This window comes from Lampetra fluviatilis, chromosome 3 (assembly GCF_964198595.1).
Source record: "Lampetra fluviatilis chromosome 3, kcLamFluv1.1, whole genome shotgun sequence".
Taxonomy (NCBI): Eukaryota; Metazoa; Chordata; class Hyperoartia; order Petromyzontiformes; family Petromyzontidae; genus Lampetra; species Lampetra fluviatilis.
The window spans coordinates 14950972-14978213 of record NC_136277.1 but is presented as its reverse complement, the minus strand read 5'-3'; the positions used below and the strand labels follow the sequence as shown (position 1 = coordinate 14978213).

The 27242-nt window shown below is 53.8% G+C and overlaps 1 protein-coding gene across 1 annotated transcript in view; it reads left to right on the top strand.

Moving 5' to 3' along the window:
* Positions 1 to 27242, top strand: part of LOC144948462 (uncharacterized) — a gene marked incomplete at its 5' end in the record, with an annotated part of 42578 nt that overhangs the window by 2782 nt on the left and 12554 nt on the right. Inside the window, 5 exons of the mRNA XM_078877959.1 lie at positions 1059 to 1195; positions 1672 to 1817; positions 3666 to 3818; positions 4583 to 4637; positions 4704 to 4823. Coding sequence (XP_078734085.1) covers positions 1059 to 1195; positions 1672 to 1817; positions 3666 to 3818; positions 4583 to 4637; positions 4704 to 4823 — 611 coding nt within the window. The remainder of the gene's footprint in view (positions 1 to 1058; positions 1196 to 1671; positions 1818 to 3665; positions 3819 to 4582; positions 4638 to 4703; positions 4824 to 27242) is intronic.

Below are 27242 nucleotides of genomic sequence, written 5' to 3'. Positions count from 1 at the left end.
CTGCACCAACCCCCCCCCCCCTCGCTCCGTGACCCTGACCCTGACCCGGACTCTAACCACCACCACCCACCTGCCACCCTCGACCTTAACGCCGAGCTGAACTCCGTCTCACCCCAACTGTGACCCTGACTCTGATCCTGAACTTGTCCTGAACCCAGACCCAGACCCTGACCCTGACTCATGACCCTGAACTCGCCCTGAACCCTGACCCTGACCTGACCCTGAACTTGTCCTGGACCCTGACCCTGACTCTGACCCTGACTTGATTCTGACCTTGTCCTGAACCCTGACCCTGACTCTGACCTGACCTGATCCTGACCTTGTCCTGAACCCAGACCCTGACTCATGACCCTGAACTCGCCCTGAACCCTGACCCTGACCTGACCCTGAACTTGTCCTGGACCCTGACCCTGACTCTGACCCTGACTTGATTCTGACCTTGTCCTGAACCCAGACCCTGACCCTGACTCTGACCTGACCCTGAACTCGTCCTGAACCCAGTCCCAGACCTTGACCTGATCCTGACCTTGTCCTGAACCCTGACCCTGACTCTGACTCTGACCCTGACCTGACCCTGAGAAGAACCGAATCTCAAGCTATGGTTGATGTTTACATGAACGAAGTTATTGATGTTGATGCTGTTGATGTTATTGATGTTGTTCCTTGTCGATGTTGTTGATATTGTTGTTGATGATGTTGTTGATGATGCTGCTGCTACTATCTGTCCTGTTGATGTTATTGTTGATGTTGTTGAGTTCGTCGATGTTGTTGTTGTTGTTGATGTTGTTGTTGTTGTTGCTAGGCCAGCTGTCCCGCCTGCGCGAGCTGTCTCTGAGCTACAACGCTCTATATTGTTGTTGATGTTGTTGTTGATGTTGTTGTTGATGTTGTTGATGTTGTTGATGTTGTTGTTGTTGTTGCTAGGCCAGCTGTCCCGCCTGCGCGAGCTGTCTCTGAGCTACAACGCTCTATATTGTTGTTGATGTTGTTGTTGATGTTGTTGTTGATGTTGTTGTTGATGTTGTTGATGTTGTTGATGTTGTTGATGTTGTTGCTAGGCCAGCTGTCCCGCCTGCGCGAGCTGTCTCTGAGCTACAACGCGCTGGAGTCCGTCCCGCCGGAACTGTCGCAGTGCCGCGAGCTCCAGCGGCTCGAGCTGTCGGCCAACCAGGGCCTCCACGAGCTCCCGGATGAGGTGACGCCATCGTCGTCGTCATCGTCGTCGTCATCGTCATCAACTCCAACGTCATCATCATGGTCACCAACGTCATCGTCGTCATCATCATGGCCACCGTCACCAACATCATCGTCATCATCATCATCTCCAACGTCATCATCATGGTCACCAACGTCATCGTCGTCATCATCATGGTCACCGTCACCAACATCATCGTCATCATCTCCAACGTCATCATCATGGCCACCGTCACCAACATCATCGTCATCATTATCATCATCATAATCTCCAACGTCATCATCATGGTCACCGTCATCAACATCATCGTCGTCATCATCATCATAATCTCCAACGTCATCATCATCTCCAACGTCATCGTCGTCATCGTCGTCATCATCATGGTCACCGTCACCAACATCAACGTCATCGTCATCATCATCACCAACATCGTCATCGTCCCCCCCCCACCCCTCCCCCACATCTCTCCCCACCAGCTGGGCTCCCTGCCCAGCCTGTACCACGTGGATTTGTCCGTGAACTCGTTCCCCCACGTGCCCTCGGCCCTGCTGCGCCTGGCGGCTCTCGAGTGGCTCGACTTGAGCAGCAACCGCCTGGAGGGGCTGCCCAGCGACTTGAGCAGGTGACACCACCACCACCACCAACAACCAACAACAACAACCAACAACAACAACCAACAACAACAACCAACAACAACAACCAACAACAACAACCAACAACAACCAACACCACCACCACCAGCACCACCACCAACAACAACCAACAACAACCAACAACAACCAACAACCAACACCACCACCACCAACACCACCAACAACAACCAACAACAACCAACACCACCAGCACCACCACCAACAACAACAACCACCACCAACAACAACAACAGCACCACTACCACCACCAGCACCACAACCACCACCACTACGACCACCACCACCAACAACAATCACCACCACCAAGAACCACAACCACCAACGACCACCACAACAACCACTACAAGCACAGCCACCACCACTACAACTGCAACCAGAGCCGGCCCAGCCACTAAGCGACCCTTGCAATTGCAAAGGGCCCCGTGGCCAGCAGAGGGCCCCCTAGAGTCACTGCTAGCTAGTGGGTGAAAAAAATCATACATCAAAGGGGCCTCCAACCAAATTTTGCTTAGGGCCCCCAAAGGTCTAGGGCCGGTTCTGACTGCAACCACCACAACTACGACCACAACAACCGCCACCACCACAACTACCACAATAACCTCCACAACCACTACTACCACAATCACCACAACCAACGCCATCACAACCACTACTACTACAAGAACCACCACGTCCACTACTACCACAACAACCACCACAACCACTTCTCCCACAAAACGACTTTGACAACAACTACAACCACCACAACCACTACTACCACCACGACAATCACCACAACCACCACAACCACAACCAATGCCACCACAACGACAACCACCGCCACCGCGACCGACAACAACATCACCGTTATCACCACCACCACCACCACCACCACGACCACCACCTCCGCTTTAGCTTTGCGTGTAACCGTCAGCTCCGGGGAGAGACAAAGGCGGCCGGGTGCGGAAACACCTACCCTCAACACCCCCACCCCCCACGACAACAACCACCACCATGATGATGATGACAGTAGCAGTAGCGGAGAGACGGGGAGGTGACAGAAGGTGAGAACATCAGACAGTCGCTGTGGCTAAACAACGACCATGATGATGATCATGACAGTAGCAGTAGCGGAGAGACGGGGAGGTGACAGAAGGCGAGAACATCAGACAGTCGCTGTGGCTAAACAACGACCATGATGATGATGATAGTAGCAGTGGCGGAGAGACGGGGAGGTGACAGAAGGCGAGAACATCAGACAGTCGCTGTGGCTAAATAACAACCACGATGATGATGACAGTAGCAGTAGCGGAGAGACGGGGAGGTGACAGACCGACGGCGAGACGGGGGCGCTGGTAGACGCACCTTTACCTTTACCTGTGTGTCTGTGTGTGTGTGTCTGTGTCTGTCTGTGTGTCTGTGTGTGTGTGTCTGTCTGTGTGTGTGTCTGTGTGTGTGTGTCTGTGTGTCTGTGTGTGTCTGTGTGTGTGTGTCTGTGTGTGTGTGTCTGTGTGTGTGTGTCTGTGTGTGTGTGTCTGTGTGTGTGTGTCTGTGTGTGTGTGTCTGTGTGTGTGTGTGTGTCTGTGTGTGTGTGTCTGTGTGTGTGTGTGTGTCTGTGTGTGTGTCTGTGTGTGTGTGTGTGTCTGTGTGTGTGTCTGTGTGTGTGTGTCTGTGTGTGTGTGTCTGTGTGTGTGTGTCTGTGTGTGTGTGTCTGTGTGTGTGTGTCTGTGTGTGTGTCTGTGTGTGTGTCTGTGTGTGTCTGTGTGTGTGTGTCTGTGTGTGTGTGTCTGTGTGTGTCTGTGTGTGTGTGTCTGTGTGTGTGTGTGTGCTCCCGCCAGCTGGGAGCGCCTCCACTCGCTGTGGCTGCAGCGCAACCTGCTGCAGGCGCTGCCCGAGTCGCTGTGCCGCCTGCGCTCCCTCACCACGCTGGTGCTCAGCGGCAACCGCCTGCGGCAGCTGCCCCTGGCGATGGAGGCCATGACAGGACTCACGTGAGAGACCCCCCCCCCCCCTGTCCCCCCAACGCACTCCAGCACGCGCAGCTGCCTGTCTTCTCCGCTACTGCTAACCGTCGTCATCGTCGTCGTCGTCAACATCGTAGTTGTCATCGTCGTCGTCGTCGTTCGTCGTTATCATCATCATCGTCATCATCGTCATCATCATCAGCATCGTCATCATCACCACCATCGTCATCATCGTCATCATTGTCATCATCATCGTCGTTATCATCATCACCATCATCGTCATCATCGTCATCATCATCACCATCGTCATCATCACCACCATCGTCATCATTGTCATCATCATCGTCGTTATCATAATCATCGTAGTTGTCATCGTCGTCATCGTCGTTAATCGTCAACATCGTCATCATTGTCATCATCATCGTCATCATCGTTGTCGTTATCATCATCATCGTGGTCGTCATCGTCGTCGTCGTCGTCGTCATCGTCGTCGTCGTCATCGTCGTCGTCATCGTTGTCATCATTGTCATCATCATCGTCGTTATCATCATCACCATCATCGTCATCATCGTCATCATCATCACCATCGTCATCATCACCACCATCGTCATCATTGTCATCATCATCGTCGTTATCATCATCATCGTAGTCGTCGTCATCGTCGTCGTCGTCATCGTCGTCATCATCGTCAGCATCATCGTCGTTCGTCGTTATCGTTGTAATCATCGTTGTCGTCATCGTCATCATCGTCGTCGTCGTCATCTTGACTCGCCTCCTTCTCCGCCCACCAGATTCGTGAATCTGCGCGACAATCCTCTGGAGCCGGCCGTGACTTTGCCCGATCCCGTGCCAACGGAGAGACGCGGCGGTCCGGAGGAGGAGGAGGAGGAGGGGGTGGTGGAGGAGGTGGAGGAGGAGGTGGAGGAGGTGGAGAAATTTGGGATGGACTTCATGCGTCACTACCTGCGCACCCTACGGACTGAGCGTGAGTTTATCGCCTCGGGCTCAGCGGCGTTCATGATGGCCGTGTCGGCAGATGCTAAAACAACAAACGAAACTCTAAACCACGTTTTATTATCCCGGGTAAAGGCACAACCGCAGAGCTGCCATGGAGCTATTTCTTCTTAGAAGCGACCGGGCCATTACAAATGGCTACGTACGGTACGAAAGAACTTTCAACGTACATACGTATTGGCACGGTTGGCGATGTGCGGTGCGAAAGAAGTTAAGTGTCCATACATGTGTAGTAAGTTGCAGGAGGCTTGGACGACGGGGTTGGAGGCACACTTATTTATTAATACCAACTCGTGCACAGTAACGGGTTACACACAACTCTTGACGGGGTATCGTCTCCTTCACTCGTCTAACAGGGAGACGCAACGCCTAACCCCGCTAACCTACGTCCAAGTCCTCCACTACGGAGCTAGGGGAGGCTACCTATCCCAGCCCTGGTCAAGCTGGGATCCCGGCACCCCGAGTCTCCAGACCGGCTCTTACAAGAACGTCAGTCTGGGCTCTCGGGGCCACGCCACCGGCTTGCCCTGGTCGGCCCTGACAAGGACAGCGAGCCAGGGGAGCTCCGGGGCCTACTCTAGCTGGTCTTCGCTCTTCGCTGGTTAAAGCTAATACTCGACCCCGAGCCCTCCGGCTCACCACCTTTTATAGCACTGGGCCCCCGGGAGGGGCCCGTGGGGGATGCAGGTGCGGACGTCGGTGTGAGCACCTCCTCTGTGTACGGCCCTAACCACGCCCCTTGTGTTTGTTACCCATCCGTGCCCATACATCTTTACAATTACACCTCTACACATGCATGGCGCAATACGTCCGGCTATAACCATCCCCTAACCCTGAGCCATAACCACAACCCGAATCCAAGTTCACGAACCCCAAGGCTGCGCTACGAACCCGGCGACCCGGGTTCGATTCCCGCTCACGGTCAACACCCGGTGACGATTATCTGAACTGGTCCTGGGCCTCCGCTAGGTCGACTCGGCCTCAAATGAGTACCTGGTGCGGTGTGTAGTAAACATCGCCACTGAGGAGACAAAGGCGGCCGGGCGTGGGTGCTCACCACCCACCTCCTCGTGTTCCACAGCGCCGGCTTTGATAGGTGCTGCTGCTACTCGCTACTAACAGTACTTGCCCCGACAGTCTGTTAGAGGCTAAACGGGTGATCTTTGCCTTTGTCCGCCTCTTCTTCCAGTGGATTCTTCCGCCGGCGATGGAGCCGCGGAGACGGAGGCCGGGAGAGGAGACGCCACAGAGGGAGACACGAGGGGAGACGCGGGGGGAGACACGGCGGAGACTGGAGACACGGCGGGAGATCCTGGGGGAGACACGGAGGGAGACATGGGGGGAGACACGGCGGGAGATGCGGCGGGAGATGCGGCGTTCGTGTCCACACTGGAGGTGGACATGAGACTCTCCTGCCAGATGCCTCCAGACAGCTTGCCGGGAGCTTCATAGTGGCCGTGTCGGAGACACTGAGAGCCTGAGTTCAACACTGGGTCTGGGTGTCTCTCTCTCTCAGGGAGTTCACAATGGCCGTGTCGGAGACACTGAGAGCCTGGGTTCAAAACCTGGGTCTGGGTGTCTCTCTCTCTCAGGGAGTTCATAATGGCCGTGTCGGAGACACTGAGAGCCTGGGTTCGAGCCCTGGGTCTGGGTGTCTCTCTCTCTCTCAGGGGGTTCACAATGGCCGTGTCGGAGACACTGAGAGGCTGGGTTTGTGCCCTGGGTCTGGGTTTCTCAGGGGGTTCACAATGGCCGTGTCGGAGACACTGAGAGCCTGGGTTCGAGCCCTGGGTCTGGGTGTCTCTCTCTCAGGGGGTTCACAATGGCCGTGTCGGAGATACTGAGAGCCTGGGTTCAACACTGGGTCTGGGTGTCTCTCTCAGCAGGTTCACAATGGCCGTGTCGGAGACACTGAGAGCCTGGGTTCAACACTGGGTCTGGGTGTCTCTCTCTCTCTCTCAGGGGGTTCACAATGGCCGTGTCGGAGACACTGAGAGCCTGGGTTCGAGCCCTGGGTCTGGGTGTCTCTCTCTCTCTCAGGGGGTTCACAATGGCCGTGTCGGAGACACTGAGAGGCTGGGTTTGTGCCCTGGGTCTGGGTTTCTCAGGGGGTTCACAATGGCCGTGTCGGAGACACTGAGAGCCTGGGTTCGAGCCCTGGGTCTGGGTGTCTCTCTCTCAGGGGGTTCACAATGGCCGTGTCGGAGATACTGAGAGCCTGGGTTCAACACTGGGTCTGGGTGTCTCTCTCTCTCAGGGGGTTCACAATGGCCGTGTCGGAGACACTGAGAGCTTGGGTTCAACACTGGGTCTGGGTGTCTCTCTCAGGGGGTTCACAATGGCCGTGTCGGAGATACTGAGAGCCTGGGTTCAACACTGGGTCTGGGTGTCTCTCTCTCTCAGGGGGTTCACAATGGCCGTGTCGGAGACACTGAGAGCTTGGGTTCAACACTGGGTCTGGGTGTCTCTCTCAGGGGGTTCACAATGGCCGTGTCGGAGACACGGAGTCATCAACCGCTTGGCTCCTGGGTTCGAGTCCTAGTGCTGAGCTCTTCCATCTCTATGAGTGTCTATGCGGCTCTATGTGTCTCTATGAGTCTCTACGTATCTCGTTGAGTCTCTGTGTGTCTCTATGAGTCTCTGTGTGTCTCTACACATCTCTATGTTAGTTTTAGTTAAGCAGAGGAACACGAACGCAGTGTTACTAATCTAGCATTAAACGCTAACGATAACCAAATTAAGAATCACAGTTAAGAGACATGCAACATTTCTATACTACTAAAAATACTTTAAATAACATTTGAACCCTGTGTGAGTGGGTGAGTGGGTGGGTGGGTGAGTAAGTGAGTGGGTAAGTGAGTGATTGAGTGAGTGATTGAGTGAGTGGTTGACTGAGTGAGTGGGTGAGTGAGTGATTGGGTGAGTGAGGGATTGAGTGAGTGAGAGATTTAGTGAGTGGGTGAGTTATTGAGTGAGTGAGTGACTGAGTAGGTGAGTCATTGAGTGGGTGAGTGAGTGGGTGAGTGAGTGGGTGATCGATTGAGTGAGTGAGTGATTGAGGGGGTGAGTGGTGAGTGAGTGAGTGGGTGAGTGAGTGATTGAGTGAGTGAGAGATTTAGAGAGTGAGTGATTGAGGGGGTGAGTGGTGAGTGATTGAGTGAGTGAGAGATTTAGTGAGTGAGTGATTGAGTGGGGTGAGTGGGTGAGTGGGTGAGGTAGTGGGTGAGTGATTGAGTGAGTGAGTGGGTGAGTGAGTGAGTGATTGAGTGGGTGCGTGATTGAGTGCGTGAGTGGGTGAGTGAGTGATTTAGTGATTGAGGGGGTGAGTGGGTGCGTGAGTGGGTGGGTGAGTGAGTGGGTAAGTGATTGAGTGAGTGGGTGAATGATTGATTGAGTGAGTGATTGATTGAGTGATGGAGTGGGTGAATGATTGATTGAGTGAGTGATTGAGTGAGCGAGTGATTGAGTGACTGGGTGAGTGAGTGAATGGGTGAGTGATTGGGTGAGTGATTGAGTGAGTGATTTAGTGAGTGATTGATTGAGTGAGTGATTGAGGGGGTGAGTGGTGAGTGAGTGATTGAGTGAGTGAGTGATTGAGTGACTGGGTGAGTGAGTGAATGGGTGAGTGATTGGGTGAGTGATTGAGTGAGTGAGTGATTTAGTGAGTGATTGATTGAGTGAGTGATTGAGGGGGTGAGTGACTGAGTGAGTGATTGAGTGAGTGAGTGACTGAGTGAGTGAGTGAGTGACTGAGTGAGTGAATGAATGAGTGAGTGATTGGGTGAGTGATTGAGTGAGTGAGTGAGTGATTGAGGGGGTGAGTGACTGAGTGAGTGATTGAGTGAGTGATTGAGTGAGTGAGTGATTGAGTGACTGAGTGAGTGAATGAATGGGTGAGTGATTGGGTGAGTGATTGAGTGAGTGAGTGATTTAGTGAGTGATTGATTGAGTGAGTGAGTGAGTGATTGAGTGAGTGATTGAGTGAGTGAGTGATTGAGTGACTGAGTGAGTGAATGAATGGGTGAGTGATTGGGTGAGTGATTGAGTGAGTGAGTGATTTAGTGAGTGATTGATTGAGTGAGTGATTGAGGGGGTGAGTGGTGAGTGAGTGATTGAGTGAGTGAGTGATTTAGTGAGTGATTGATTGAGTGAGTGATTGAGGGGGTGAGTGACTGAGTGAGTGATTGAGTGAGTGAGTGACTGAGTGAGTGAGTGACTGAGTGAGTGAATGAATGAGTGAGTGACTGAGTGAGCGTGTCCGTGCGTGTCCGTGCGTGTGTGTCAGTGGGTAGCGGTGTCGCAGCGCTCAGCGCCCAACGCTGCGCTCCGAACCCGGTCCACCCGAGTTCGATTCCCGCTCACCGCCGCCAACACCACCAAGCAGACGAGTACTCTGCACCGCTCCTGGGCGCTCCCTTAGGTCGACTCGGCCTCAAACGAGTACCCCGGTGCGGTGTGCGGTAAGCGTCGCCACTGGGGAGAGACAAAGGCGGCCGAGCGTGGTTGCTAGCCAACCCAGCCAGTCTGTTGGAGGCCACGACACCGCTGGAGTATTCGTAGCGTCGGATCGCGTGTGCGCACACACCCTGCCGGTACCCACTGACCTGCCGTTCGCCTGCCGTCACTTACCTGCAGTGGCAGCCAGGGGTCTGTAGGGGGTGACAAGATGAGAGGGAGAGCGAGAGGGGGGAGCGAGAGGGGGGGAGCGAGAGGGGGGGGAGCGAGAGGGGGGGGAGCGAGAGGGGGGGGAGCGAGAGGGGGGAGCGAGAGGGGGGGGAGCGAGAGGGGGGGGAGCGAGAGGGGGGGAGCGAGAGGGGGGGGAGCGAGAGGGGGGAGCGAGAGGGGGGGGAGCGAGAAGGGGGGGAGCGAGAGGGGGGAGCGAGAGGGGGGGGGAGCGAGAGAGGGGGGAGCGAGAGGGGGGGGGGGAGCGAGAGGGGGGGGGGAGCGAGAGGGGGGAGCGAGAGGGGGGGAGCGAGAGGGGGAGAGCGAGAGGGGGAGAGCGAGAGGGGGGGGGAGCGAGAGGGGGGGAGCGAGAGGGGGGGGAGCGAGAGGGGGGGGAGCGAGAGGGGGGGAGCGAGAGGGGGGGGAGCGAGAGGGGGGGAGCGAGAGGGGGGGGAGCGAGAGGGGGGGGGAGCGAGAGGGGGGGAGCGAGAGGGGGGGGGAGCGAGAGGGGGGGGAGCGAGAGGGGGGGAGCGAGAGGGGGGGGGAGCGAGAGGGGTGGGAACGAGAGGGGGGGGAGCGAGAGGGGGGGGGAGCGAGAGGGGGGGGGAGCGAGAGGGGGGGAGCGAGAGGGGGGGGAGCGAGAGGGGGGGGGAGCGAGAGGGGGGGGAGCGAGAGGGGGGGAGCGAGAGGGGGGGGAGCGAGAGGGGGGGAGCGAGAAGGGGGGGGAGCGAGAGGGGGGGGAGCGAGAGGGGGGGGAGCGAGAGGGGGGGGGAGCGAGAGGGGGGGGGAGCGAGAGGGGGGGGGAGCGAGAGGGGGGGGAGCGAGAGGGGGGGAGCGAGAGGGGGGGGGAGCGAGAGGGGGGGGAGCGAGAGGGGGGGAGCGAGAGGGGGGGGAGCGAGAGGGGGGGGGAGCGAGAGACTTTTTGACTTTTGAACAACTTTTATTGCCGCACGCAGTGTGCCTGTGACGTCACGCAGTGTGCCTGCTGACGTCACACCCCCCCCCCCCATCACCCTCCGCGTAGGCCGTCTATTAGTCCAGAACAAGAATCCAAGCCCCGGGCGAAGCCGGGCAGTAAATCTTGTTTGCAACAAATATAAACACACACACACAAACACAACAACCGCCATTCGCCACTAAGTGGCGGTGACGTCACCACGACGCTTGTGCCAGGCTATGTGCACCTTGAGGCCACGTGAAGTGTCGAACGTTCAGGTGCCACGGGTCGACTGACTGAGACGACTGGCTGATGCACCACCTGTGCCCCCAACTTGCTGTGCTTTAGCCACCCGGCGCTCCGCTCGTTGTTGTGAGCGTCGCTCCTCCGCCCTCCGTTGTTGTTGGAGGGCGACTGCCTCCAACTGCCCAGTAGCGTCCTTCACGAGCCTCCTCCACTGAGGCCGATCTTGACACCGCTGGTACCTGTCATCGGCAAACACAAACACACACAGACACACACACACACAAGCTCTATTCGGGCACAATGGTGGTTTGTGAGGTGCACGTGGCAACGGAGAGACAGGGAGCGGAGGGAGGGATGGGGAGGGAGGGAGGATGGAGGGAGGAGGGAGGAGAGGTGGAGGGATGGAGGGACGGAGGAGGGATGGATGGAGGGTAGGAGGAGGGACAGAGGCTTAGCTAGAATATTTTGCGCCCGGGGACGAACTATAAAATTGGCGCCCCACCCCCCCCCCCCCCCGTTTAATCACATTTTCCTATTACATCGAATAAGGAATAACAATTTAAATGAAACATTGTATTTAAAGAAGCAAATTTATATAAATTATATTACACGGCTCACTCAGTCACTGTCGTAGACTGGTTGACATGGTCTACAAAAGATACATTTTTCTTGATTTCACTGTCGCAAACTGGTCAATCACGTAATCAAAATCTGTTTTTTTCCACAATGTTTCTCTTCCAACGCTAAGAAGAGCAAGCTCGCTGAGACGATCTTGTCCCATTGAAGCCGCAAATACGACAAAATAAGTTTCAATTTGCTGAACGACCGCTCACAGCTTGCAATTGAAACTGCTATTGTTAATAACGTTTGCAGTGAAATTCGCAAATTCGGAAATATGTCGTCTCCATAAAACACAATAAAACCAAGAAGATCCAAAGGAGTTTCTGGTAGAACTTCATTCTGGTTACTGAGCAGCATTTTGCAATCTCCAATTTCTGTGAAAAGTTCGTGGCCATTGATGTCGGTGTCATAGAAATTTTCAAAATCTGTGCAATTTCGACGAATTGCATCGACATCTGTGTCGGATAGAAGAGTTTTGACGTCCAGCAGAAATCCAAATTTTGTGTTCAGGTCTTTTAGTCGTAAAAACCGTGTTGACATCTCCTGTTGAATTCGATAAAATACACTCTTCATAACGCGCACAATTTCTTCTTCTGCTGAAAGTCCTGCATCTCTTGCCAGTTCTCCTGGCATCTTCCGACGTCGCCTAATTCTTCTGTCCACATCGATCCCCCAGGCTGTGCATCTTGTTTTGGCGTTTTCTACAGCAACTTGGCTCAAATCATCACGAAGCTTGACAAATTCATGCTCCAAAGATTCAAGATCAGTTGCTGCTTCCTTGAAATGCATAGTAGGATCCTGTAAGCGCTTCTGAACACGATCAATTTTTCCAAGAATGACATTCCAGAAATGTAATAAAACCATGAAGTTAAAATTTAATACGCATGCTTGTGTAGTGAGTTACACCTGTAACTGTTCTGCATCACCTCTGGTTTCAGGCGTCATAGTTACGTCCTCCGATAATTTGTCTAGCAGCCCTACTAGTTCATCCAGTCCTTCATAGAGAGCTTTAACAGCTTCTGATCGTGCACTCCAGCGTGTTTCAGATTCCCCGCTTTACTGTGATGGGCACAGCTTTTTTTAAACTCTTCCCAACGAATTGTTGAACGAGAGAAAAACAAAAATATAATTTCAACTGTTCCAAAAAATGTGACGACAAGTGGATCCTGTTAAGCTGAGTGTACTCCTGCTAAGTTTAAGCTGTGGTTGTCACAGTTGACAAACAATGCTCTGTGATTTTTGTCACATATTCGTTGTTGAAGGCCGGATATATGCCCAGTCATCACAGCAGCATTGTCATAACATTGTGCCCGACAGTCGGCTAGAGGCATGTTGTCAGATTTCAGTCTCTCGACGATGACTCTTTCTAGGCTTGCTGCTTCTTTTGCATGTATCTCGATATAACCTAAAAATGATTCTTTGATAGTTACTTTTTTAGTTTGAAAATCCACATCCACAAATCTTACGACCTGAGACAGCTGTTCCCGATGGCCTAGATCAGTTGAGTTGAGTCAAGTAAGATACCGCAGTACTTGCTTTTCCTGATATCACTCAACAATTGCTTCTTTACAGTCGACGCAAGTATGTGGATACATTCATTCTGGATTTCCGGTGACAAATAAAAAAATTACCCGGATTTTCTCCTGCTTGCTGTACGTGTTTCGCTAACAATGGGTCACACTGAGCAACGAGTTTGATCAGCGCGAGAAAGTTTCCAACATTTTTATCCTCATCCGCATTCAAATTTTCCGCGTACCAAAATGTAATTACATGACATGTAGGCTGTGTGTGGCGGGATATATACACTTTTAGGTTGAGGTGTAGACTTGTGCGCTAGTTTCAGGCTGCCGCGCCCGCGCAATAAGTTCTAATGTCACGTTGTAAGCCTCATTTTGGCGCCCCTTTACCTTGGCGCCCGGGGACCTATGTACCCACCTGCCCCCACCCCCCCCTAGCTACGCCTCTGAGGAGGGATGGAGGTAGGGGGAAAGGAGGGATGGATAGAGGGAGGGAGGAGAGGGAGGGAGGAGAGGGATGAATGGATGAATGGAGGGAGGATGGAGGGTGGGAGGGAAGGAGGGGGGGAGACATGAGACTTTGACTTTTAAACAACTTTTATTGCCGCCAGCAGCAACAGCGCTGGAGGCGATTCCGATACGAAACACACAAAGTCACCAGCAACAGAAATAAAACAAGCGCTATAAATCCACGCGCTGTGGCGCTAAACGCGCCGCGCACAACACGAAAGAAAAGTCACGTGGTGGTGGTTGTGGTGGCAGGAGAGAGGGTGGAGGGGAGTGGAGTGAGATGAGAGGGGAGAGGCAGGAGAGTGCGTGGAGGGGAGTGGAGTGAGATGAGAGGGGAGAGGCAGGAAAGTGCGTGGAGGGGAGTGAGATGAGAGGGGCAGGAGAGTGCGTGGAGGGGAGTGGAGTGAGATGAGAGGGGAGAGGCAGGAAAGTGCGTGGAGGGGAGTGAAATGAGAGGGGCAGGAGAGTGCGTGGAGGGGAGTGGAGTGAGATGAGAGGGGAGAGGCAGGAGAGTGCGTGGAGGGGAGTGAGATGAGAGGGGCAGGAGAGTGCGTGGAGGGGAGTGGAGTGAGATGAGAGGGGAGAGGCAGGAGAGTGCGTGGAGGGGAGTGAGATGAGAGGGGAGAGGCAGGAGAGTGCGTGGAGGGGAGTGAGATGAGAGGGGCAGGAGAGTGCGTGGAGGGGAGTGGAGTGAGATGAGAGGGGAGAGGCAGGAGAGTGCGTGGAGGGGAGTGGAGTGAGATGAGAGGGGAGAGGCAGGAAAGTGCGTAGAGGGGAGTGAGATGAGAGGGGCAGGAAAGTGCGTGGAGGGGAGTGGAGTGAGATGAGAGGGGAGAGGCAGGAGAGTGCGTGGAGGGGAGTGAGATGAGAGGGGCAGGAGAGTGCGTGGAGGGGAGTGGAGTGAGATGAGAGGGGAGAGGCAGGAGAGTGCGTGGAGGGGAGTGAGATGAGAGGGGCAGGAGAGTGCGTGGAGGGGAGTGGAGTGAGATGAGAGGGGAGAGTGCGTGGAGGGGAGTGGAGTGAGATGAGAGGGGAGAGGCAGGAGAGTGCGTGGAGGGGAGTGAGATGAGAGGGGCAGGAGAGTGCGTGGAGGGGAGTGGAGTGAGATGAGAGGGGAGAGGCAGGAGAGTGCGTGGAGGGGAGTGAGATGAGAGGGGCAGGAGAGTGCGTGGAGGGGAGTGGAGTGAGATGAGAGGGGAGAGTGCGTGGAGGGGAGTGGAGTGAGATGAGAGGGGAGAGGCAGGAGAGTGCGTGGAGGGGAGCGGAGTGAGATGAGAGAAGCAGGAGAGTGCGTGGAGGGGAGTGGAGTGAGATGAGAGGGGAGAGGCAGGAGAGTGCGTGGAGGGGAGTGAGATGAGAGGGGAGAGGCAGGAGAGTGCGTGGAGGGGAGTGAGATGAGAGGGGCAGGAGAGTGCGTGGAGGGGAGTGGAGTGAGATGAGAGGGGAGAGGCAGGAGAGTGCGTGGAGGGGAGTGAGATGAGAGGGGAGAGGCAGGAGAGTGCGTGGAGGGGAGTGAGATGAGAGGGGCAGGAGAGTGCGTGGAGGGGAGTGGAATGAGATGAGAGGGGAGAGGTAGGAGAGAGCGTGGAGAGGAGTGGAGTGAGATGAGAGGGGAGAGGCAGGAGAGTGCGTGGAGGGGAGTGGAGTGAGATGAGATGAGAGGGGCAGTAGAGTGCGTGGAGGGGAGTAGAGTGAGATGAGATGAGAGAGGCAGGAGAGTGCGTGGAGGGGAGTAGAGTGAGATGAGAGGGGAGAGGTAGGAGAGAGCGTGGAGGGGAGTGGAGTGAGATGAGAGGGGAGAGGCAGGAGAGTGCGTGGAGGGGAGTGGAGTGAGATGAGATGAGAGGGGAGTGGAGTGAGATGAGATGAGAGAGGCAGGATAGTGCGTGTGGTGTGTAACTCGTCGCATCTGCTTAGAATCTCACTGAGTTCAGTGTTTGTTTTAGAGTTGCGTCTCTGCGTGTCCAGTGCACAAAGACAAAGATCCCCCCCCCCCTGTATAGCCTCCACAGGCCGTTGGGGCAAGTGCGCGTGCAGAGTATGTATGTGATGAATGGGCGAGGATGATCATGAGGTTCTATGGTTATGGGGTTTAGTGTGGTTATGGGGTTAGTGTGGTTATAGGGTTAGTGTGGTTATGGCGTTTAGGGTGGTTATGGGGTTAGTGTGGTTATGGGGTTAGTGTGCGAGTCTATGGGTCTCTGTGTGAGTCTATGGGTCTCTGTGTTAGTCTATGGGTCTTTGTGTGAGTCTATGGGTCTACGTGCGAGTCTATGGGTCTCAATGCGAGTCTATGGGTCTTTGTGTGAGTCTATGGGTCTCTGTGTGATGAGTCTATGGGTCTACGTGTGAGTCTATGGATCTCTGTGTGATGAGTCTATGGATCTCTGTGTGAGTCTATGGGCCTCTGTGTGAGTCTATGGGTCTCTATGCGAGTATATGGGTCTACGTGTGAGTCTATGGGCCTCTGTGTGAGTCTATGGGTCTCTGTGCGAGTCTATGGGTCTCTGCGTGAGTCTATGGGTCTACGTGTGGGTCTATGGGCCTCTGTGTGAGTCTATAGGTCTCTGTATGATGAGTCTATGGGTCTCTGTGTGATGAATCTATGGGTCTCAATGCGAGTCTATGGGTCTCTGTGTGAGTCTATTGGTCTCTGTGTGATGAGTCTATGGGTCTCAATGCGAGTCTATGGGTCTCTGTGTGAGTCTATGGGTCTCTGTGTGATGAGTCTATGGGTCTACGTGTGAGTCTATGGATCTCTGTGTGATGAGTCTATGGGTCTCTGTGTGAGTCTATGGGTCTCTATGCGAGTATATGGGTCTACGTGTGAGTTTATGGGCCTCTGTGTGAGTCTATGGGTCTCTGTGCGAGTCTATGGGTCTCTGCGTGAGTCTATGGGTCTACGTGTGGGTCTATGGGCCTCTGTGTGAGTCTATGGGTCTCTGTATGATGAGTCTATGGGTCTCTGTGTGATGAGTCTATGGGTCTCAATGCGAGTCTATGGGTCTCTGTGTGAGTTTATTGGTCTCTGTGTGATGAGTCTATGGGTCTCAATGCGAGTCTATGGGTCTCTGTGTGAGTCTATGGGTCTCTGTGTGATGAGTCTATGGGTCTACGTGTGAGTCTATGGATCTCTGTGTGATGAGTCTATGGATCTCTGTGTGAGTCTATGGGTCTCTGTGTGAGTCTATGGGTCTCTTTGTGAGTCTATGGGTCTCGGTGCGAGTCTATGGGTTTCAATGCGAGTCTATGGGTCTCAATGCGAGTCTATGGGTCTCTGTGTAAGTCTATGGGTCTCAATGCGAGTATATGGGTCTCTGTGTGATGAGTCTATGGGTCTCTGTGTGATGAGTCTATGGGTCTCTGTGTGAGTCTATGGGTCTCTGTGTGAGTCTATGGGTCTCTGTGTGAGTCTATGGGTCTCTGTGTGAGTCTATGGGTCTCTGTGTGATGAGTCCATGGGTCTCAATGCGAGTCTATGGGTCTCTGTGTGATGAGTCTATGTGTCTCTGTGTGATGAGTCTATGGGTCTCAATGCGAGTCTATGGGTCTCTGTGTGATGAGTCTATGGGTCTCTGTGTGATGAGTCTATGGGTCTCTGTGTGATGAGTCTATGTGTCTCTGTGTGATGAGTCTATGGGTCTCAATGCGAGTATATGGGTCTCTGTGTGATGAGTCTATGGGTCTCTGTGTGATGAGTCTATGGGTCTCTGTGTGAGTCTATGGGTCTCTGTGTGAGTCTATGGGTCTCTGTGTGAGTCTATGGGTCTCTGTGTGAGTCTATGGGTCTCTGTGTGATGAGTCCATGGGTCTCAATGCGAGTCTATGGGTCTCTGTGTGATGAGTCTATGTGTCTCTGTGTGATGAGTCTATGGGTCTCAATGCGAGTCTATGGGTCTCTGTGTGATGAGTCTATGTGTCTCTGTGTGATGAGTCTATGGGTCTCTGTGTGATGAGTCTATGTGTCTCTGTGTGATGAGTCTATGGGTCTCAATGCGAGTATATGGGTCTCTGTGTGATGAGTCTATGGGTCTCTGTGTGATGAGTCTATGGGTCTCTGTGTGAGTCTATGGGTCTCTGTGTGAGTCTATGGGTCTCTGTGTGAGTCTATGGGTCTCTGTGTGAGTCTATGGGTCTCTGTGTGATGAGTCCATGGGTCTCAATGCGAGTCTATGGGTCTCTGTGTGATGAGTCTATGTGTCTCTGTGTGATGAGTCTATGGGTCTCAATGCGAGTCTATGGGTCTCTGTGGGATGAGTCTATGGGTCTCTGTGTGATGAGTCCATGGGTCTCGATGCGAGTCTATGGATCTCTGTGTGATGAGTCTATTGATCTCTGTGTGAGTCTATGGGTCTCAATGCGAGTCTATGGGTCTCTGTGTGATGAGTCTATGGGTCTCTGTGTGATGAGTCCATGGGTCTCGATGCGAGTCTATGGATCTCTGTGTGATGAGTCTATGGGTCTCTGTGTGATGAGTCTATGGGTCTCGATGCGAGTCTATGTATGTTGAACTTCTTTCGCACCGTGCGTAGCCGACCGCACTGAATCGGAGGCCGGCTGAAGGACATTCAACCGAGCACACAAAGCAGTTCCGACGACGTCAGTTTCTCCACCCTGATGGTGATGATTTAAAAGTGCATCACAGCTTCGGGTAACCTCCTGATATCGGAATGAGAAGAGAGCGTTCCAGACGGTCGCGGAAGCAGCGGCGGCGGAGGGGGCCCGGGACCGGTGCAGGTTATCGGTGCAGGTAGTTGGTGATTCAGGTTACCGGTTCAGGTTACCGGTTCAGGTTACCGGCGCTGGCAAGTCGTCACCCGGTAGTGGGCCTCGTGACACGCCCCCTGGGCCTCGTGACACGCCCCCCTGGGCCTCGTGACACGCCCCCCTGGGCCTCGTGACACGCCCCCTAGGCCTCGTGACACGCCCCCTGGGCCTCGTGACACGCCCCCTGGTTCTCGTGACACGCCCCCCTGGGCCTCGTGACACGCCCCCCTGGGCCTCGTGACACGCCCCCTGGGCCTCGTGACACGCCCCCCTGGGCCTCGTGACACGCCCACTGGGCCTCGTGACACGCCCCCTGGGCCTCGTGACACGCCCCCTAGGCCTCGTGACACGCCCACCCTGGGCCTCGTGACACGCCCCCCTGGGCCTCGTGACACGCCCCCTAGGCCTCGTGACACGCCCCCTGGGCCTCGTGACACGCCCCCTGGGCCTCGTGACACGCCCCCCTGGGCCTCGTGACACGCCCCCCTGGGCCTCGTGACACGCCCCCCTGGGCCTCGTGACACGCCCCCCTGGGCCTCGTGACACGCCCCCCTGGGCCTCGTGACACGCCCCCTAGGCCTCGCGACACGCCCCCCTGGGCCCGAGTTCGACTCCCGCTCACGGCCACCAAGCGCCGACAACTCACGCGGAAGGAATTCTTAGTCTGGGGGGGGAGACAAAGGCGGCCGGGCGTGCGTGTTGCTGGCCAACCTCCACCGCCCCCCCCAACCCATCACTCACCCACATCGTGTGCTCCCACAGTGTCAGTCAAAGTAGGCGCTGCTGCTACTCTTTAATAGAACTTGCACCAAGTCTGTTCGAGGCTACACGGGGGAGCTTTGTCTTTGTCTCCTTCATAGGTGATGCTGCTGCTACTCGCTAACAGCACTTGCCCCAAGTCTGTTAGAGGCTACACGGGGGATCTTTGTCTTTGTCTCCTTCATAGGTGATGCTGCTGCTACTCGCTAACAGCACTTGCCCCGAGTCTGTTAGAGGCTACACGGGGGATCTTTGTCTTTGTCTCCTTCATAGGCGCTTCTGCTGCTACTCGCTAACAGCACTTGCCCCAAGTCTGTTAGAGGCTACACGGGGGACCTTTGCCTGTGCTGTGTGACTCTGCAGGGGTTGTCGAGTAACGATCTGGAATGGCTCAACACGTAATCCGCGCTTCGGGATTAACTCGACTTTAGCAGCAGCAGCAGCAGCCCACATCTGTGCCACCAACCCCCACCCCACCCCAGGGCATGGCTCTGTGTGCCCAGTGAGTGGGTGGCACGACTCTCGCAGCAGCTGTAGTAGCAGCAGCAGCAGCTGTAGCAGCAGCAGCAGCAGCAGCAGCTGTAGCAGCAGCAGTAGCAGCAGCAGCAGCTGTAGCAGCAGCAGCAGCAGCAGCTGTAGCAGCAGCAGCTGTAGCAGCAGCAACAGCTGTAGCAGCAGCAGCTGTAGCAGCAGCAGCTGTAGCAGCAGCAGCAGCAGCAGCTGTAGCAGCAGCAGCTGTAGCAGCAGCAGCTGTAGCAGCAGCAGCAGCAGCAGCTGTAGCAGCAGCTGTAGCAGCAGCTGTAGCAGCAGCAGCAGCTGTAGCAGCAGAAACGAGGCGGCCTGTGGGGTCCATTCCCGGAGTCCCCAGGTGTCTTTCTGCGTCGGCGTCTGCGCGCGTGTGAGAGAGAGAGGGGGGGGGGGGTGAGTGGGTGGGTGTGTGGGTGAGTGGGTGGGTGAGTGGGTGAGTGAGTGGGTGAGTGTGTGAGAGAGAGTGGGTGGGTGGGTGAGAGAGAGAGGGTGGGTGGGGGGGTGGGTGAGTGGGTGGGTGAGTGGGTGAGTGAGTGGGTGGGTGTGTGAGGGGGTGAGTGAGTGAGTGGGTGAGTGTGTGAGAGAGAGTGGGTGGGTGAGAGTGGGTGGGTGGGGGGGTGAGTGGGTGAGTGTGTGAGAGAGAGTGGGTGAGTGAGTGGGTGAGTGAGTGGGTGGGTGAGTGAGGGGGTGGGTGGGTAAGTGAGTGGGTGAGTGTGAGAGAGAGAGAGAGAATGGGTGGGTGAGTGGGTGAGTGTGTGAGAGAGAGAGTGGGTGAGCGAGTGAGTGAGTGGGTGAGCGAGGGGGTTAGCGAGGGGGTGAGTGAGTGGGTGAGTGGGTGAGTGAGCGTGTCAGCGAGTGGGTGAGTGGGTGAGTGAGTGGGTGAGTGAGTGAGGAAGAAAGTGGGTGAGCGAGCAAGTGAGTGAGCGTGTGAGTGGGTGAGCGAGTGGGTGAGTGAGTGGGTGAGCGAGTGGGTGAGTGAGGGTGTGAGCTAGTGGGTGAGTGAGTGAGTGAGCGTGTGAGTGGGTGAGCGAGTGGGTGAGCGAGTGGGTGAGTGAGCGTGTGAGTGGGTGAGCGTGTGAGTGAGTGAGTGAGCGAGGGTGTTAGCGCCGCTGCGGGAGACAAAGGCGGTCGGGCGTGGTCCTGGCAGCCCCCACCCCCTCGTGTGCCGCCGTGCCGGGTTCCAAAAGCGCTCGCAAAACAGCACTTGCCCCACCAGTCTGCTGAGGCTATACGGGGGACCTTTGTCTCTTTTGTTGTTGTTGTTGTGGCAGAATGGCACGAGTTCATGGCGTTGTGATTCAATCGTGGCGGGCGACAATTCAAAGCAAGTGATTCTCCGAGGGCAGAATATAAATGCGCGCACACACTTGTATTGATCAACACCCTGGTAACACATCCCACAGTCTCACCACGGAACAGAGGCAATTGATCAACCCTCACCCACTCGTCGCACACGCACGCGCAAAGACTCTCTGTGGGGCAAGTGCCGGGTGGCTAAAGCACAGCAAGTTGGCACAGTAGGGGGCACGGGTGGTGCATCATCAGCCAGTCATCTCGGTCATCTCAGTCAGTCGACCCGTGGCACCTGCTGGGTCTGTCACGTGACCTCCTCCTCATGCACCTAGCCTGGCACAGCAGTCGACCCGTGGCACCTGCTGGGTCTGCCCCGTGACCTCCTCCTCATGCACCTAGCCTGGCACAGCAGTCGACCCGTGGCACCTGCTGGGTCTGCCCCGTGACCTCCTGCCAGCGGGCGTTCGACACTTTACGTGGCAGCCTCAAGGTGCACTTGGCCTGGCACAAGCGTCGTGGTGACGTCACCGCCACTTAGTGGCGAATGGCGGTTGTTGTTGTTGTTGTTGTCAGCGAGCGGCACCTTATGAAGGTCGGCGCAGTGGCACACGCCCGGCCGCCTTTGTCTCCCCCAGTGACAACGTTTTCACACCACACCAGGTGCTCATTTGAGGCTGAGTCGACCTTGGGGAGGCCCAGGACCGGTTCAGATAATCGCCACTGGTGTTGGCCGTGAGCGGGAATCGAACCCGGGTCGCCGGGTTCGTAGCGCAGCGAAGCGCTAACCGCTACACCACCACCGCTTGCCACCATGGTGGTTTTGGTGGTGTTGGTGGTTTTGGTGGTGTTGGTGGTGTTGGTGATTTTGGTGGTGTTGGTGGTTTTGGTGGTTTGGTGGTTTTGATGGTTTTGGTGGTTTTGTGGATTTGGTGGTGTTGGTGATTTTGGTGGTGTTGGTGGTGTTGGTGGTTTTGGTGGTTTGGTGGTTTTGGTGGTTTTGTGGATTTGGTGGTGTTGGTGATTTTGGTGGTGTTGGTGGTGTTGGTGGTTTGGTGGTTTTGGTGGTTTTGGTGGTTTTGTGGATTTGGTGGTGTTGGTGATTTTGGTGGTGTTGGTGGTGTTGGTGGTTTGGTGGTTTTGGTGGTTTTGGTGGTTTTGTGGATTTGGTGGTGTTGGTGATTTTGGTGGTGTTGGTGGTGTTGGTGGTTTTGGTGGTTTGGTGGTTTTGGTGGTTTTGTGGATTTGGTGGTGTTGGTGATTTTGGTGGTGTTGGTGGTGTTGGTGGTTTGGTGGTTTTGGTGGTTTTGGTGGTTTTGTGGATTTGGTGGTGTTGGTGATTTTGGTGGTGTTGGTGGTGTTGGTGGTTTGGTGGTTTTGGTGGTTTTGGTGGTTTTGTGGATTTGGTGGTGTTGGTGATTTTGGTGGTGTTGGTGGTGTTGGTGGTTTTTGTGGTTTGGTGGTTTTGATGGTTTTATGGTGTTGGTGGTTTTGTTAGTTTTGTGGATTTTGTGGTTTTGGTGGTTTGGTGGTTTTGGTGGATGTGGTGGTGTTGCTGGGTTTGGTGGTGTTGGTGGTGTTGTGCTTTTGTGGATTTGGTGGTTTGGTGGTGTTGGTGGTTTGGTGGATTTGGTGGATTTGGTGGCGTTGGTGGTTTGGTGGTTTGGTGGATTTGGTAGTTTTGGTAGTTTTGTGGATTTGGTGGTTTTGGTGGTGTTGTGGTTTGGTGGTTTTGGTGGTGTTGGTGGTGTTGGTGGTGGTTGTGGTGGTTGTGGTGGTGGTGGTTGTGGTGGTTGTGGTGTTATTGGTGTTGCTATGCGCTCCGGTAATCGCGAAAGGCGCGCGGGCACAACACGCGGTCGGGCTTTTAATCCCGCACACAAACACTCGGGGAGTGGGAGTGTGTGAGTGTGTGTGTGAGTGCGTTTGTGTGAGTGTGTGTGAGAGTGTGTGAGTGTGTGTGAGTGCGTGTGTGTGAGGGTGTGTGTGTGTGAATGTGTGTGAGTGTGTGAGTGTGTGTGAGTGCGTGTGTGTGAGGGTGTGTGTGTGAGTGCGTGTGAGTGTGAGCGTGTGAGTGTGTGTGTGAGTCTGTGTGAGTGTGTGTGAGAGTGTGTGTGAGAGTGTGTGTGAGAGTGTGTGTGAGTGTGGGTGAGTGTGTGTGAGTGTGTGAGTGTGTTAGAGAGCTTTAAACAAACACTCGGGGAGTGGGAGCGTGTGAGTGTGTGTGAGTGTGTGTGAGAGTGTGTGTGAGTGTGGGTGAGTGTGTGTGAGTGTGTGTGAGTGTGTTAGAGAGCTTTAAACAAACACTCGGGGAGTGTGAGTGTGTGTGTGTGAGTGTGTGTGAGTGGGTGTGAGTGTGTGTGAGTAGGTGTGAGTGTGGGTGAGTGTGTGTGAGTGTGTGTGAGTGAGTGTGTTAGAGAGCTTTAAACAAACACTCCTGGGAGTGTGTGTGTGTGAGTGTGTGTGAGTGAGTGTGTGAATGTGTGAGTGAGTGTGTGTGAGTGTGTGAGTGTGTGTGAGTGTGTTAGAGAGCTTTAAACAAACACTCCTGGGAGTGTGTGAGTGTGTGTGTGAGGGTGTGTGAGTGGGTGTGAGTGTGTGTGAGTGGGTGTGAGTGTGTGTGAGCGTGTGTGAGTGTGTTAGAGAGCTTTAAACAAACACTCCTGGGAGTGTGTGTGTGTGAGTGTGAGTGAGTGTGTGAGTGTGTGAGTGAGTGTGTGTGAGTGTGTGTGAGTGTGTGAGTGTGTGTGAGTGTGTTAGAGAGCTTTAAACAAACACTCCTGGGAGTGTGTGAGTGTGTGTGTGTGAGGGTGTGTGAGTGGGTGTGAGTGTGTGTGAGTGGGTGTGAGTGTGGGTGAGTGTGTGTGAGCGTGTGTGAGTGTGTTAGAGAGCTTTAAACAAACACTCCTGGGAGTGTGTGTGTGTGAGTGTGTGAGTGAGTGTGTGAGTGTGTGAGTGAGTGTGTGTGAGTGTGTGTGAGTGTGTTAGAGAGCTTTAAACAAACACTCGGGGAGTGTGAGTGTGTGTGTGTGAGTGTGTGTGAGTGGGTGTGAGTGTGTGTGAGTGTGTGAGTGTGTGTGTGAGTGTGTGTGAGCGTGTGTGAGTGTGTTAGAGAGCTTTAAACAAACACTCCTGGGAGTGTGTGTGTGTGAGTGTGTGTGAGTGAGTGTGTGAGTGTGTGAGTGAGTGTGTGTGAGTGTGTGTGAGTGTGTGAGTGTGTGTGAGTGTGTTAGAGAGCTTTAAACAAACACTCCTGGGAGTGTGTGAGTGTGTGTGTGAGGGTGTGTGAGTGGGTGTGAGTGTGTGTGAGTGGGTGTGAGTGTGTGAGTGTGTGTGTGAGTGTGTGTGAGCGTGTGTGAGTGTGTTAGAGAGCTTTAAACAAACACTCCTGGGAGTGTGTGTGTGTGAGTGTGTGTGAGTGAGTGTGTGAGTGTGTGAGTGAGTGTGTGTGAGTGTGTGTGAGTGTGTGAGTGTGTGTGAGTGTGTTAGAGAGCTTTAAACAAACACTCCTGGGAGTGTGTGAGTGTGTGTGTGAGGGTGTGTGAGTGGGTGTGAGTGTGTGTGAGTGGGTGTGAGTGTGTGTGTGAGTGTGTGTGAGCGTGTGTGAGTGTGTTAGAGAGCTTTAAACAAACACTCCTGGGAGTGTGTGTGTGTGAGTGTGAGTGAGTGTGTGAGTGTGTGAGTGAGTGTGTGTGAGTGTGTGTGAGTGTGTGAGTGTGTGTGAGTGTGTTAGAGAGCTTTAAACAAACACTCCTGGGAGTGTGTGAGTGTGTGTGTGAGGGTGTGTGAGTGGGTGTGAGTGTGTGTGAGTGGGTGTGAGTGTGTGAGTGTGTGTGTGAGTGTGTGTGAGCGTGTGTGAGTGTGTTAGAGAGCTTTAAACAAACACTCCTGGGAGTGTGTGTGTGTGAGTGTGAGTGAGTGTGTGAGTGTGTGTGTGAGTGTGTGTGAGTGTGTGTGAGTGTGTGAGTGTGTGTGAGTGTGTTAGAGAGCTTTAAACAAACACTCCTGGGAGTGTGTGAGTGTGTGTGTGAGGGTGTGTGAGTGGGTGTGAGTGTGTGTGAGTGGGTGTGAGTGGGTGTGAGTGTGTGTGAGTGTGTGTGAGTGGGTGTGAGTGTGTGTGAGCGTGTGTGAGTGTGTTAGAGAGCTTTAAACAAACACTCCTGGGAGTGTGTGTGTGTGAGTGTGAGTGAGTGTGTGAGTGTGTGAGTGAGTGTGTGTGAGTGTGTGTGAGTGTGTGAGTGTGTGTGAGTGTGTTAGAGAGCTTTAAACAAACACTCCTGGGAGTGTGTGAGTGTGTGTGTGAGGGTGTGTGAGTGGGTGTGAGTGTGTGTGAGTGGGTGTGAGTGTGTGTGAGCGTGTGTGAGTGTGTTAGAGAGCTTTAAACAAACACTCCTGGGAGTGTGTGTGTGTGAGTGTGAGTGAGTGTGTGAGTGTGTGAGTGAGTGTGTGTGAGTGTGTGTGAGTGTGTGAGTGTGTGTGAGTGTGTTAGAGAGCTTTAAACAAACACTCCTGGGAGTGTGTGTGTGTGAGGGTGTGTGAGTGGGTGTGAGTGTGTGTGAGTGGGTGTGAGTGTGGGTGAGTGTGTGTGAGCGTGTGTGAGTGTGTTAGAGAGCTTTAAACAAACACTCCTGGGAGTGTGTGTGTGTGAGTGTGTGAGTGAGTGTGTGAGTGTGTGAGTGAGTGTGTGTGAGTGTGTGTGAGTGTGTTAGAGAGCTTTAAACAAACACTCGGGGAGTGTGAGTGTGTGTGTGTGAGTGTGTGTGAGTGGGTGTGAGTGTGTGTGAGTGTGTGAGTGTGTGTGTGAGTGTGTGTGAGCGTGTGTGAGTGTGTTAGAGAGCTTTAAACAAACACTCCTGGGAGTGTGTGTGTGTGAGTGTGTGTGAGTGAGTGTGTGAGTGTGTGAGTGAGTGTGTGTGAGTGTGTGTGAGTGTGTGAGTGTGTGTGAGTGTGTTAGAGAGCTTTAAACAAACACTCCTGGGAGTGTGTGTGTGTGAGTGAGTGAGTGTGTGAGTGTGTGTGAGTGTGTTAGAGAGCTTTAAACAAACACTCCTGGGAGTGTGTGAGTGTGTGTGTGAGGGTGTGTGAGTGGGTGTGAGTGTGTGTGAGTGGGTGTGAGTGTGTGAGTGTGTGTGTGAGTGTGTGTGAGCGTGTGTGAGTGTGTTAGAGAGCTTTAAACAAACACTCCTGGGAGTGTGTGTGTGTGAGTGTGAGTGAGTGTGTGAGTGTGTGAGTGAGTGTGTGTGAGTGTGTGTGAGTGTGTGAGTGTGTGTGAGTGTGTTAGAGAGCTTTAAACAGACACTCCTGGGAGTGTGTGAGTGTGTGTGTGAGGGTGTGTGAGTGGGTGTGAGTGTGTGTGAGTGGGTGTGAGTGTGTGAGTGTGTGTGTGAGTGTGTGTGAGCGTGTGTGAGTGTGTTAGAGAGCTTTAAACAAACACTCCTGGGAGTGTGTGTGTGTGAGTGTGAGTGAGTGTGTGAGTGTGTGAGTGAGTGTGTGTGAGTGTGTGTGAGTGTGTGAGTGTGTGTGAGTGTGTTAGAGAGCTTTAAACAGACACTCCTGGGAGTGTGTGAGTGTGTGTGTGAGGGTGTGTGAGTGGGTGTGAGTGTGTGTGAGTGGGTGTGAGTGTGTGAGTGTGTGTGTGAGTGTGTGTGAGCGTGTGAGTGTGTTAGAGAGCTTTAAACAAACACTCCTGGGAGTGTGTGTGTGTGAGTGTGAGTGAGTGTGTGAGTGTGTGAGTGAGTGTGTGTGAGTGTGTGTGAGTGTGTGAGTGTGTGTGAGTGTGTTAGAGAGCTTTAAACAAACACTCCTGGGAGTGTGTGAGTGTGTGTGTGAGGGTGTGTGAGTGGGTGTGAGTGTGTGTGAGTGGGTGTGAGTGTGTGAGTGTGTGTGTGAGCGTGTGTGAGTGTGTTAGAGAGCTTTAAACAAACACTCCTGGGAGTGTGTGAGTGTGTGTGTGAGGGTGTGTGTGAGGGTGTGTGAGTGTGTGTGTGAGTGTGTGTGAGCGTGTGTGAGTGTGTTAGAGAGCTTTAAACAAACACCTCAGCCGTGGCAGATCACTGTTACAACTCAGTGGGCTCACATGACATTGACTTCTCCAAGACAGAGGTTCTCTGCAAGCCATCTGGCTATCATGAGAGATTCGTTCATGAGGCGATCCACATATACAAACACAGAGACAATTTTAACCGAGAAGATGGATTCTGTCTTAGCAATCATTGGAAGGACGTAATAAACCATTTCGATACACATTAGGGTGAGTTGAATAATACATAGTGTTATGTTGAAATGTATAAGGTATAGGGTGGTTTATAGTAATACAGTATATAATTTAATGTTGGGTTTATCTATGGCAGTATATAGTACGGTATATGCTCGTGTGATGTAAGAGAATAAAGTTTAGATGGAAGCATATTATATAATTTTTACGACGTAGAATTGTAATGTATTACTTGCTGTTAGTAACTCAGCTTATTGTAGAGTATAGTAAGTATACTGATGGTGCTATGCAGTCTATACTTTAGTTTTTTATGTAGTTTATACTTTAGTTTTCTACGTGGTTGTTTAGTAACTGCAGCTACATATCATTAACATTCCTTTCCTTTG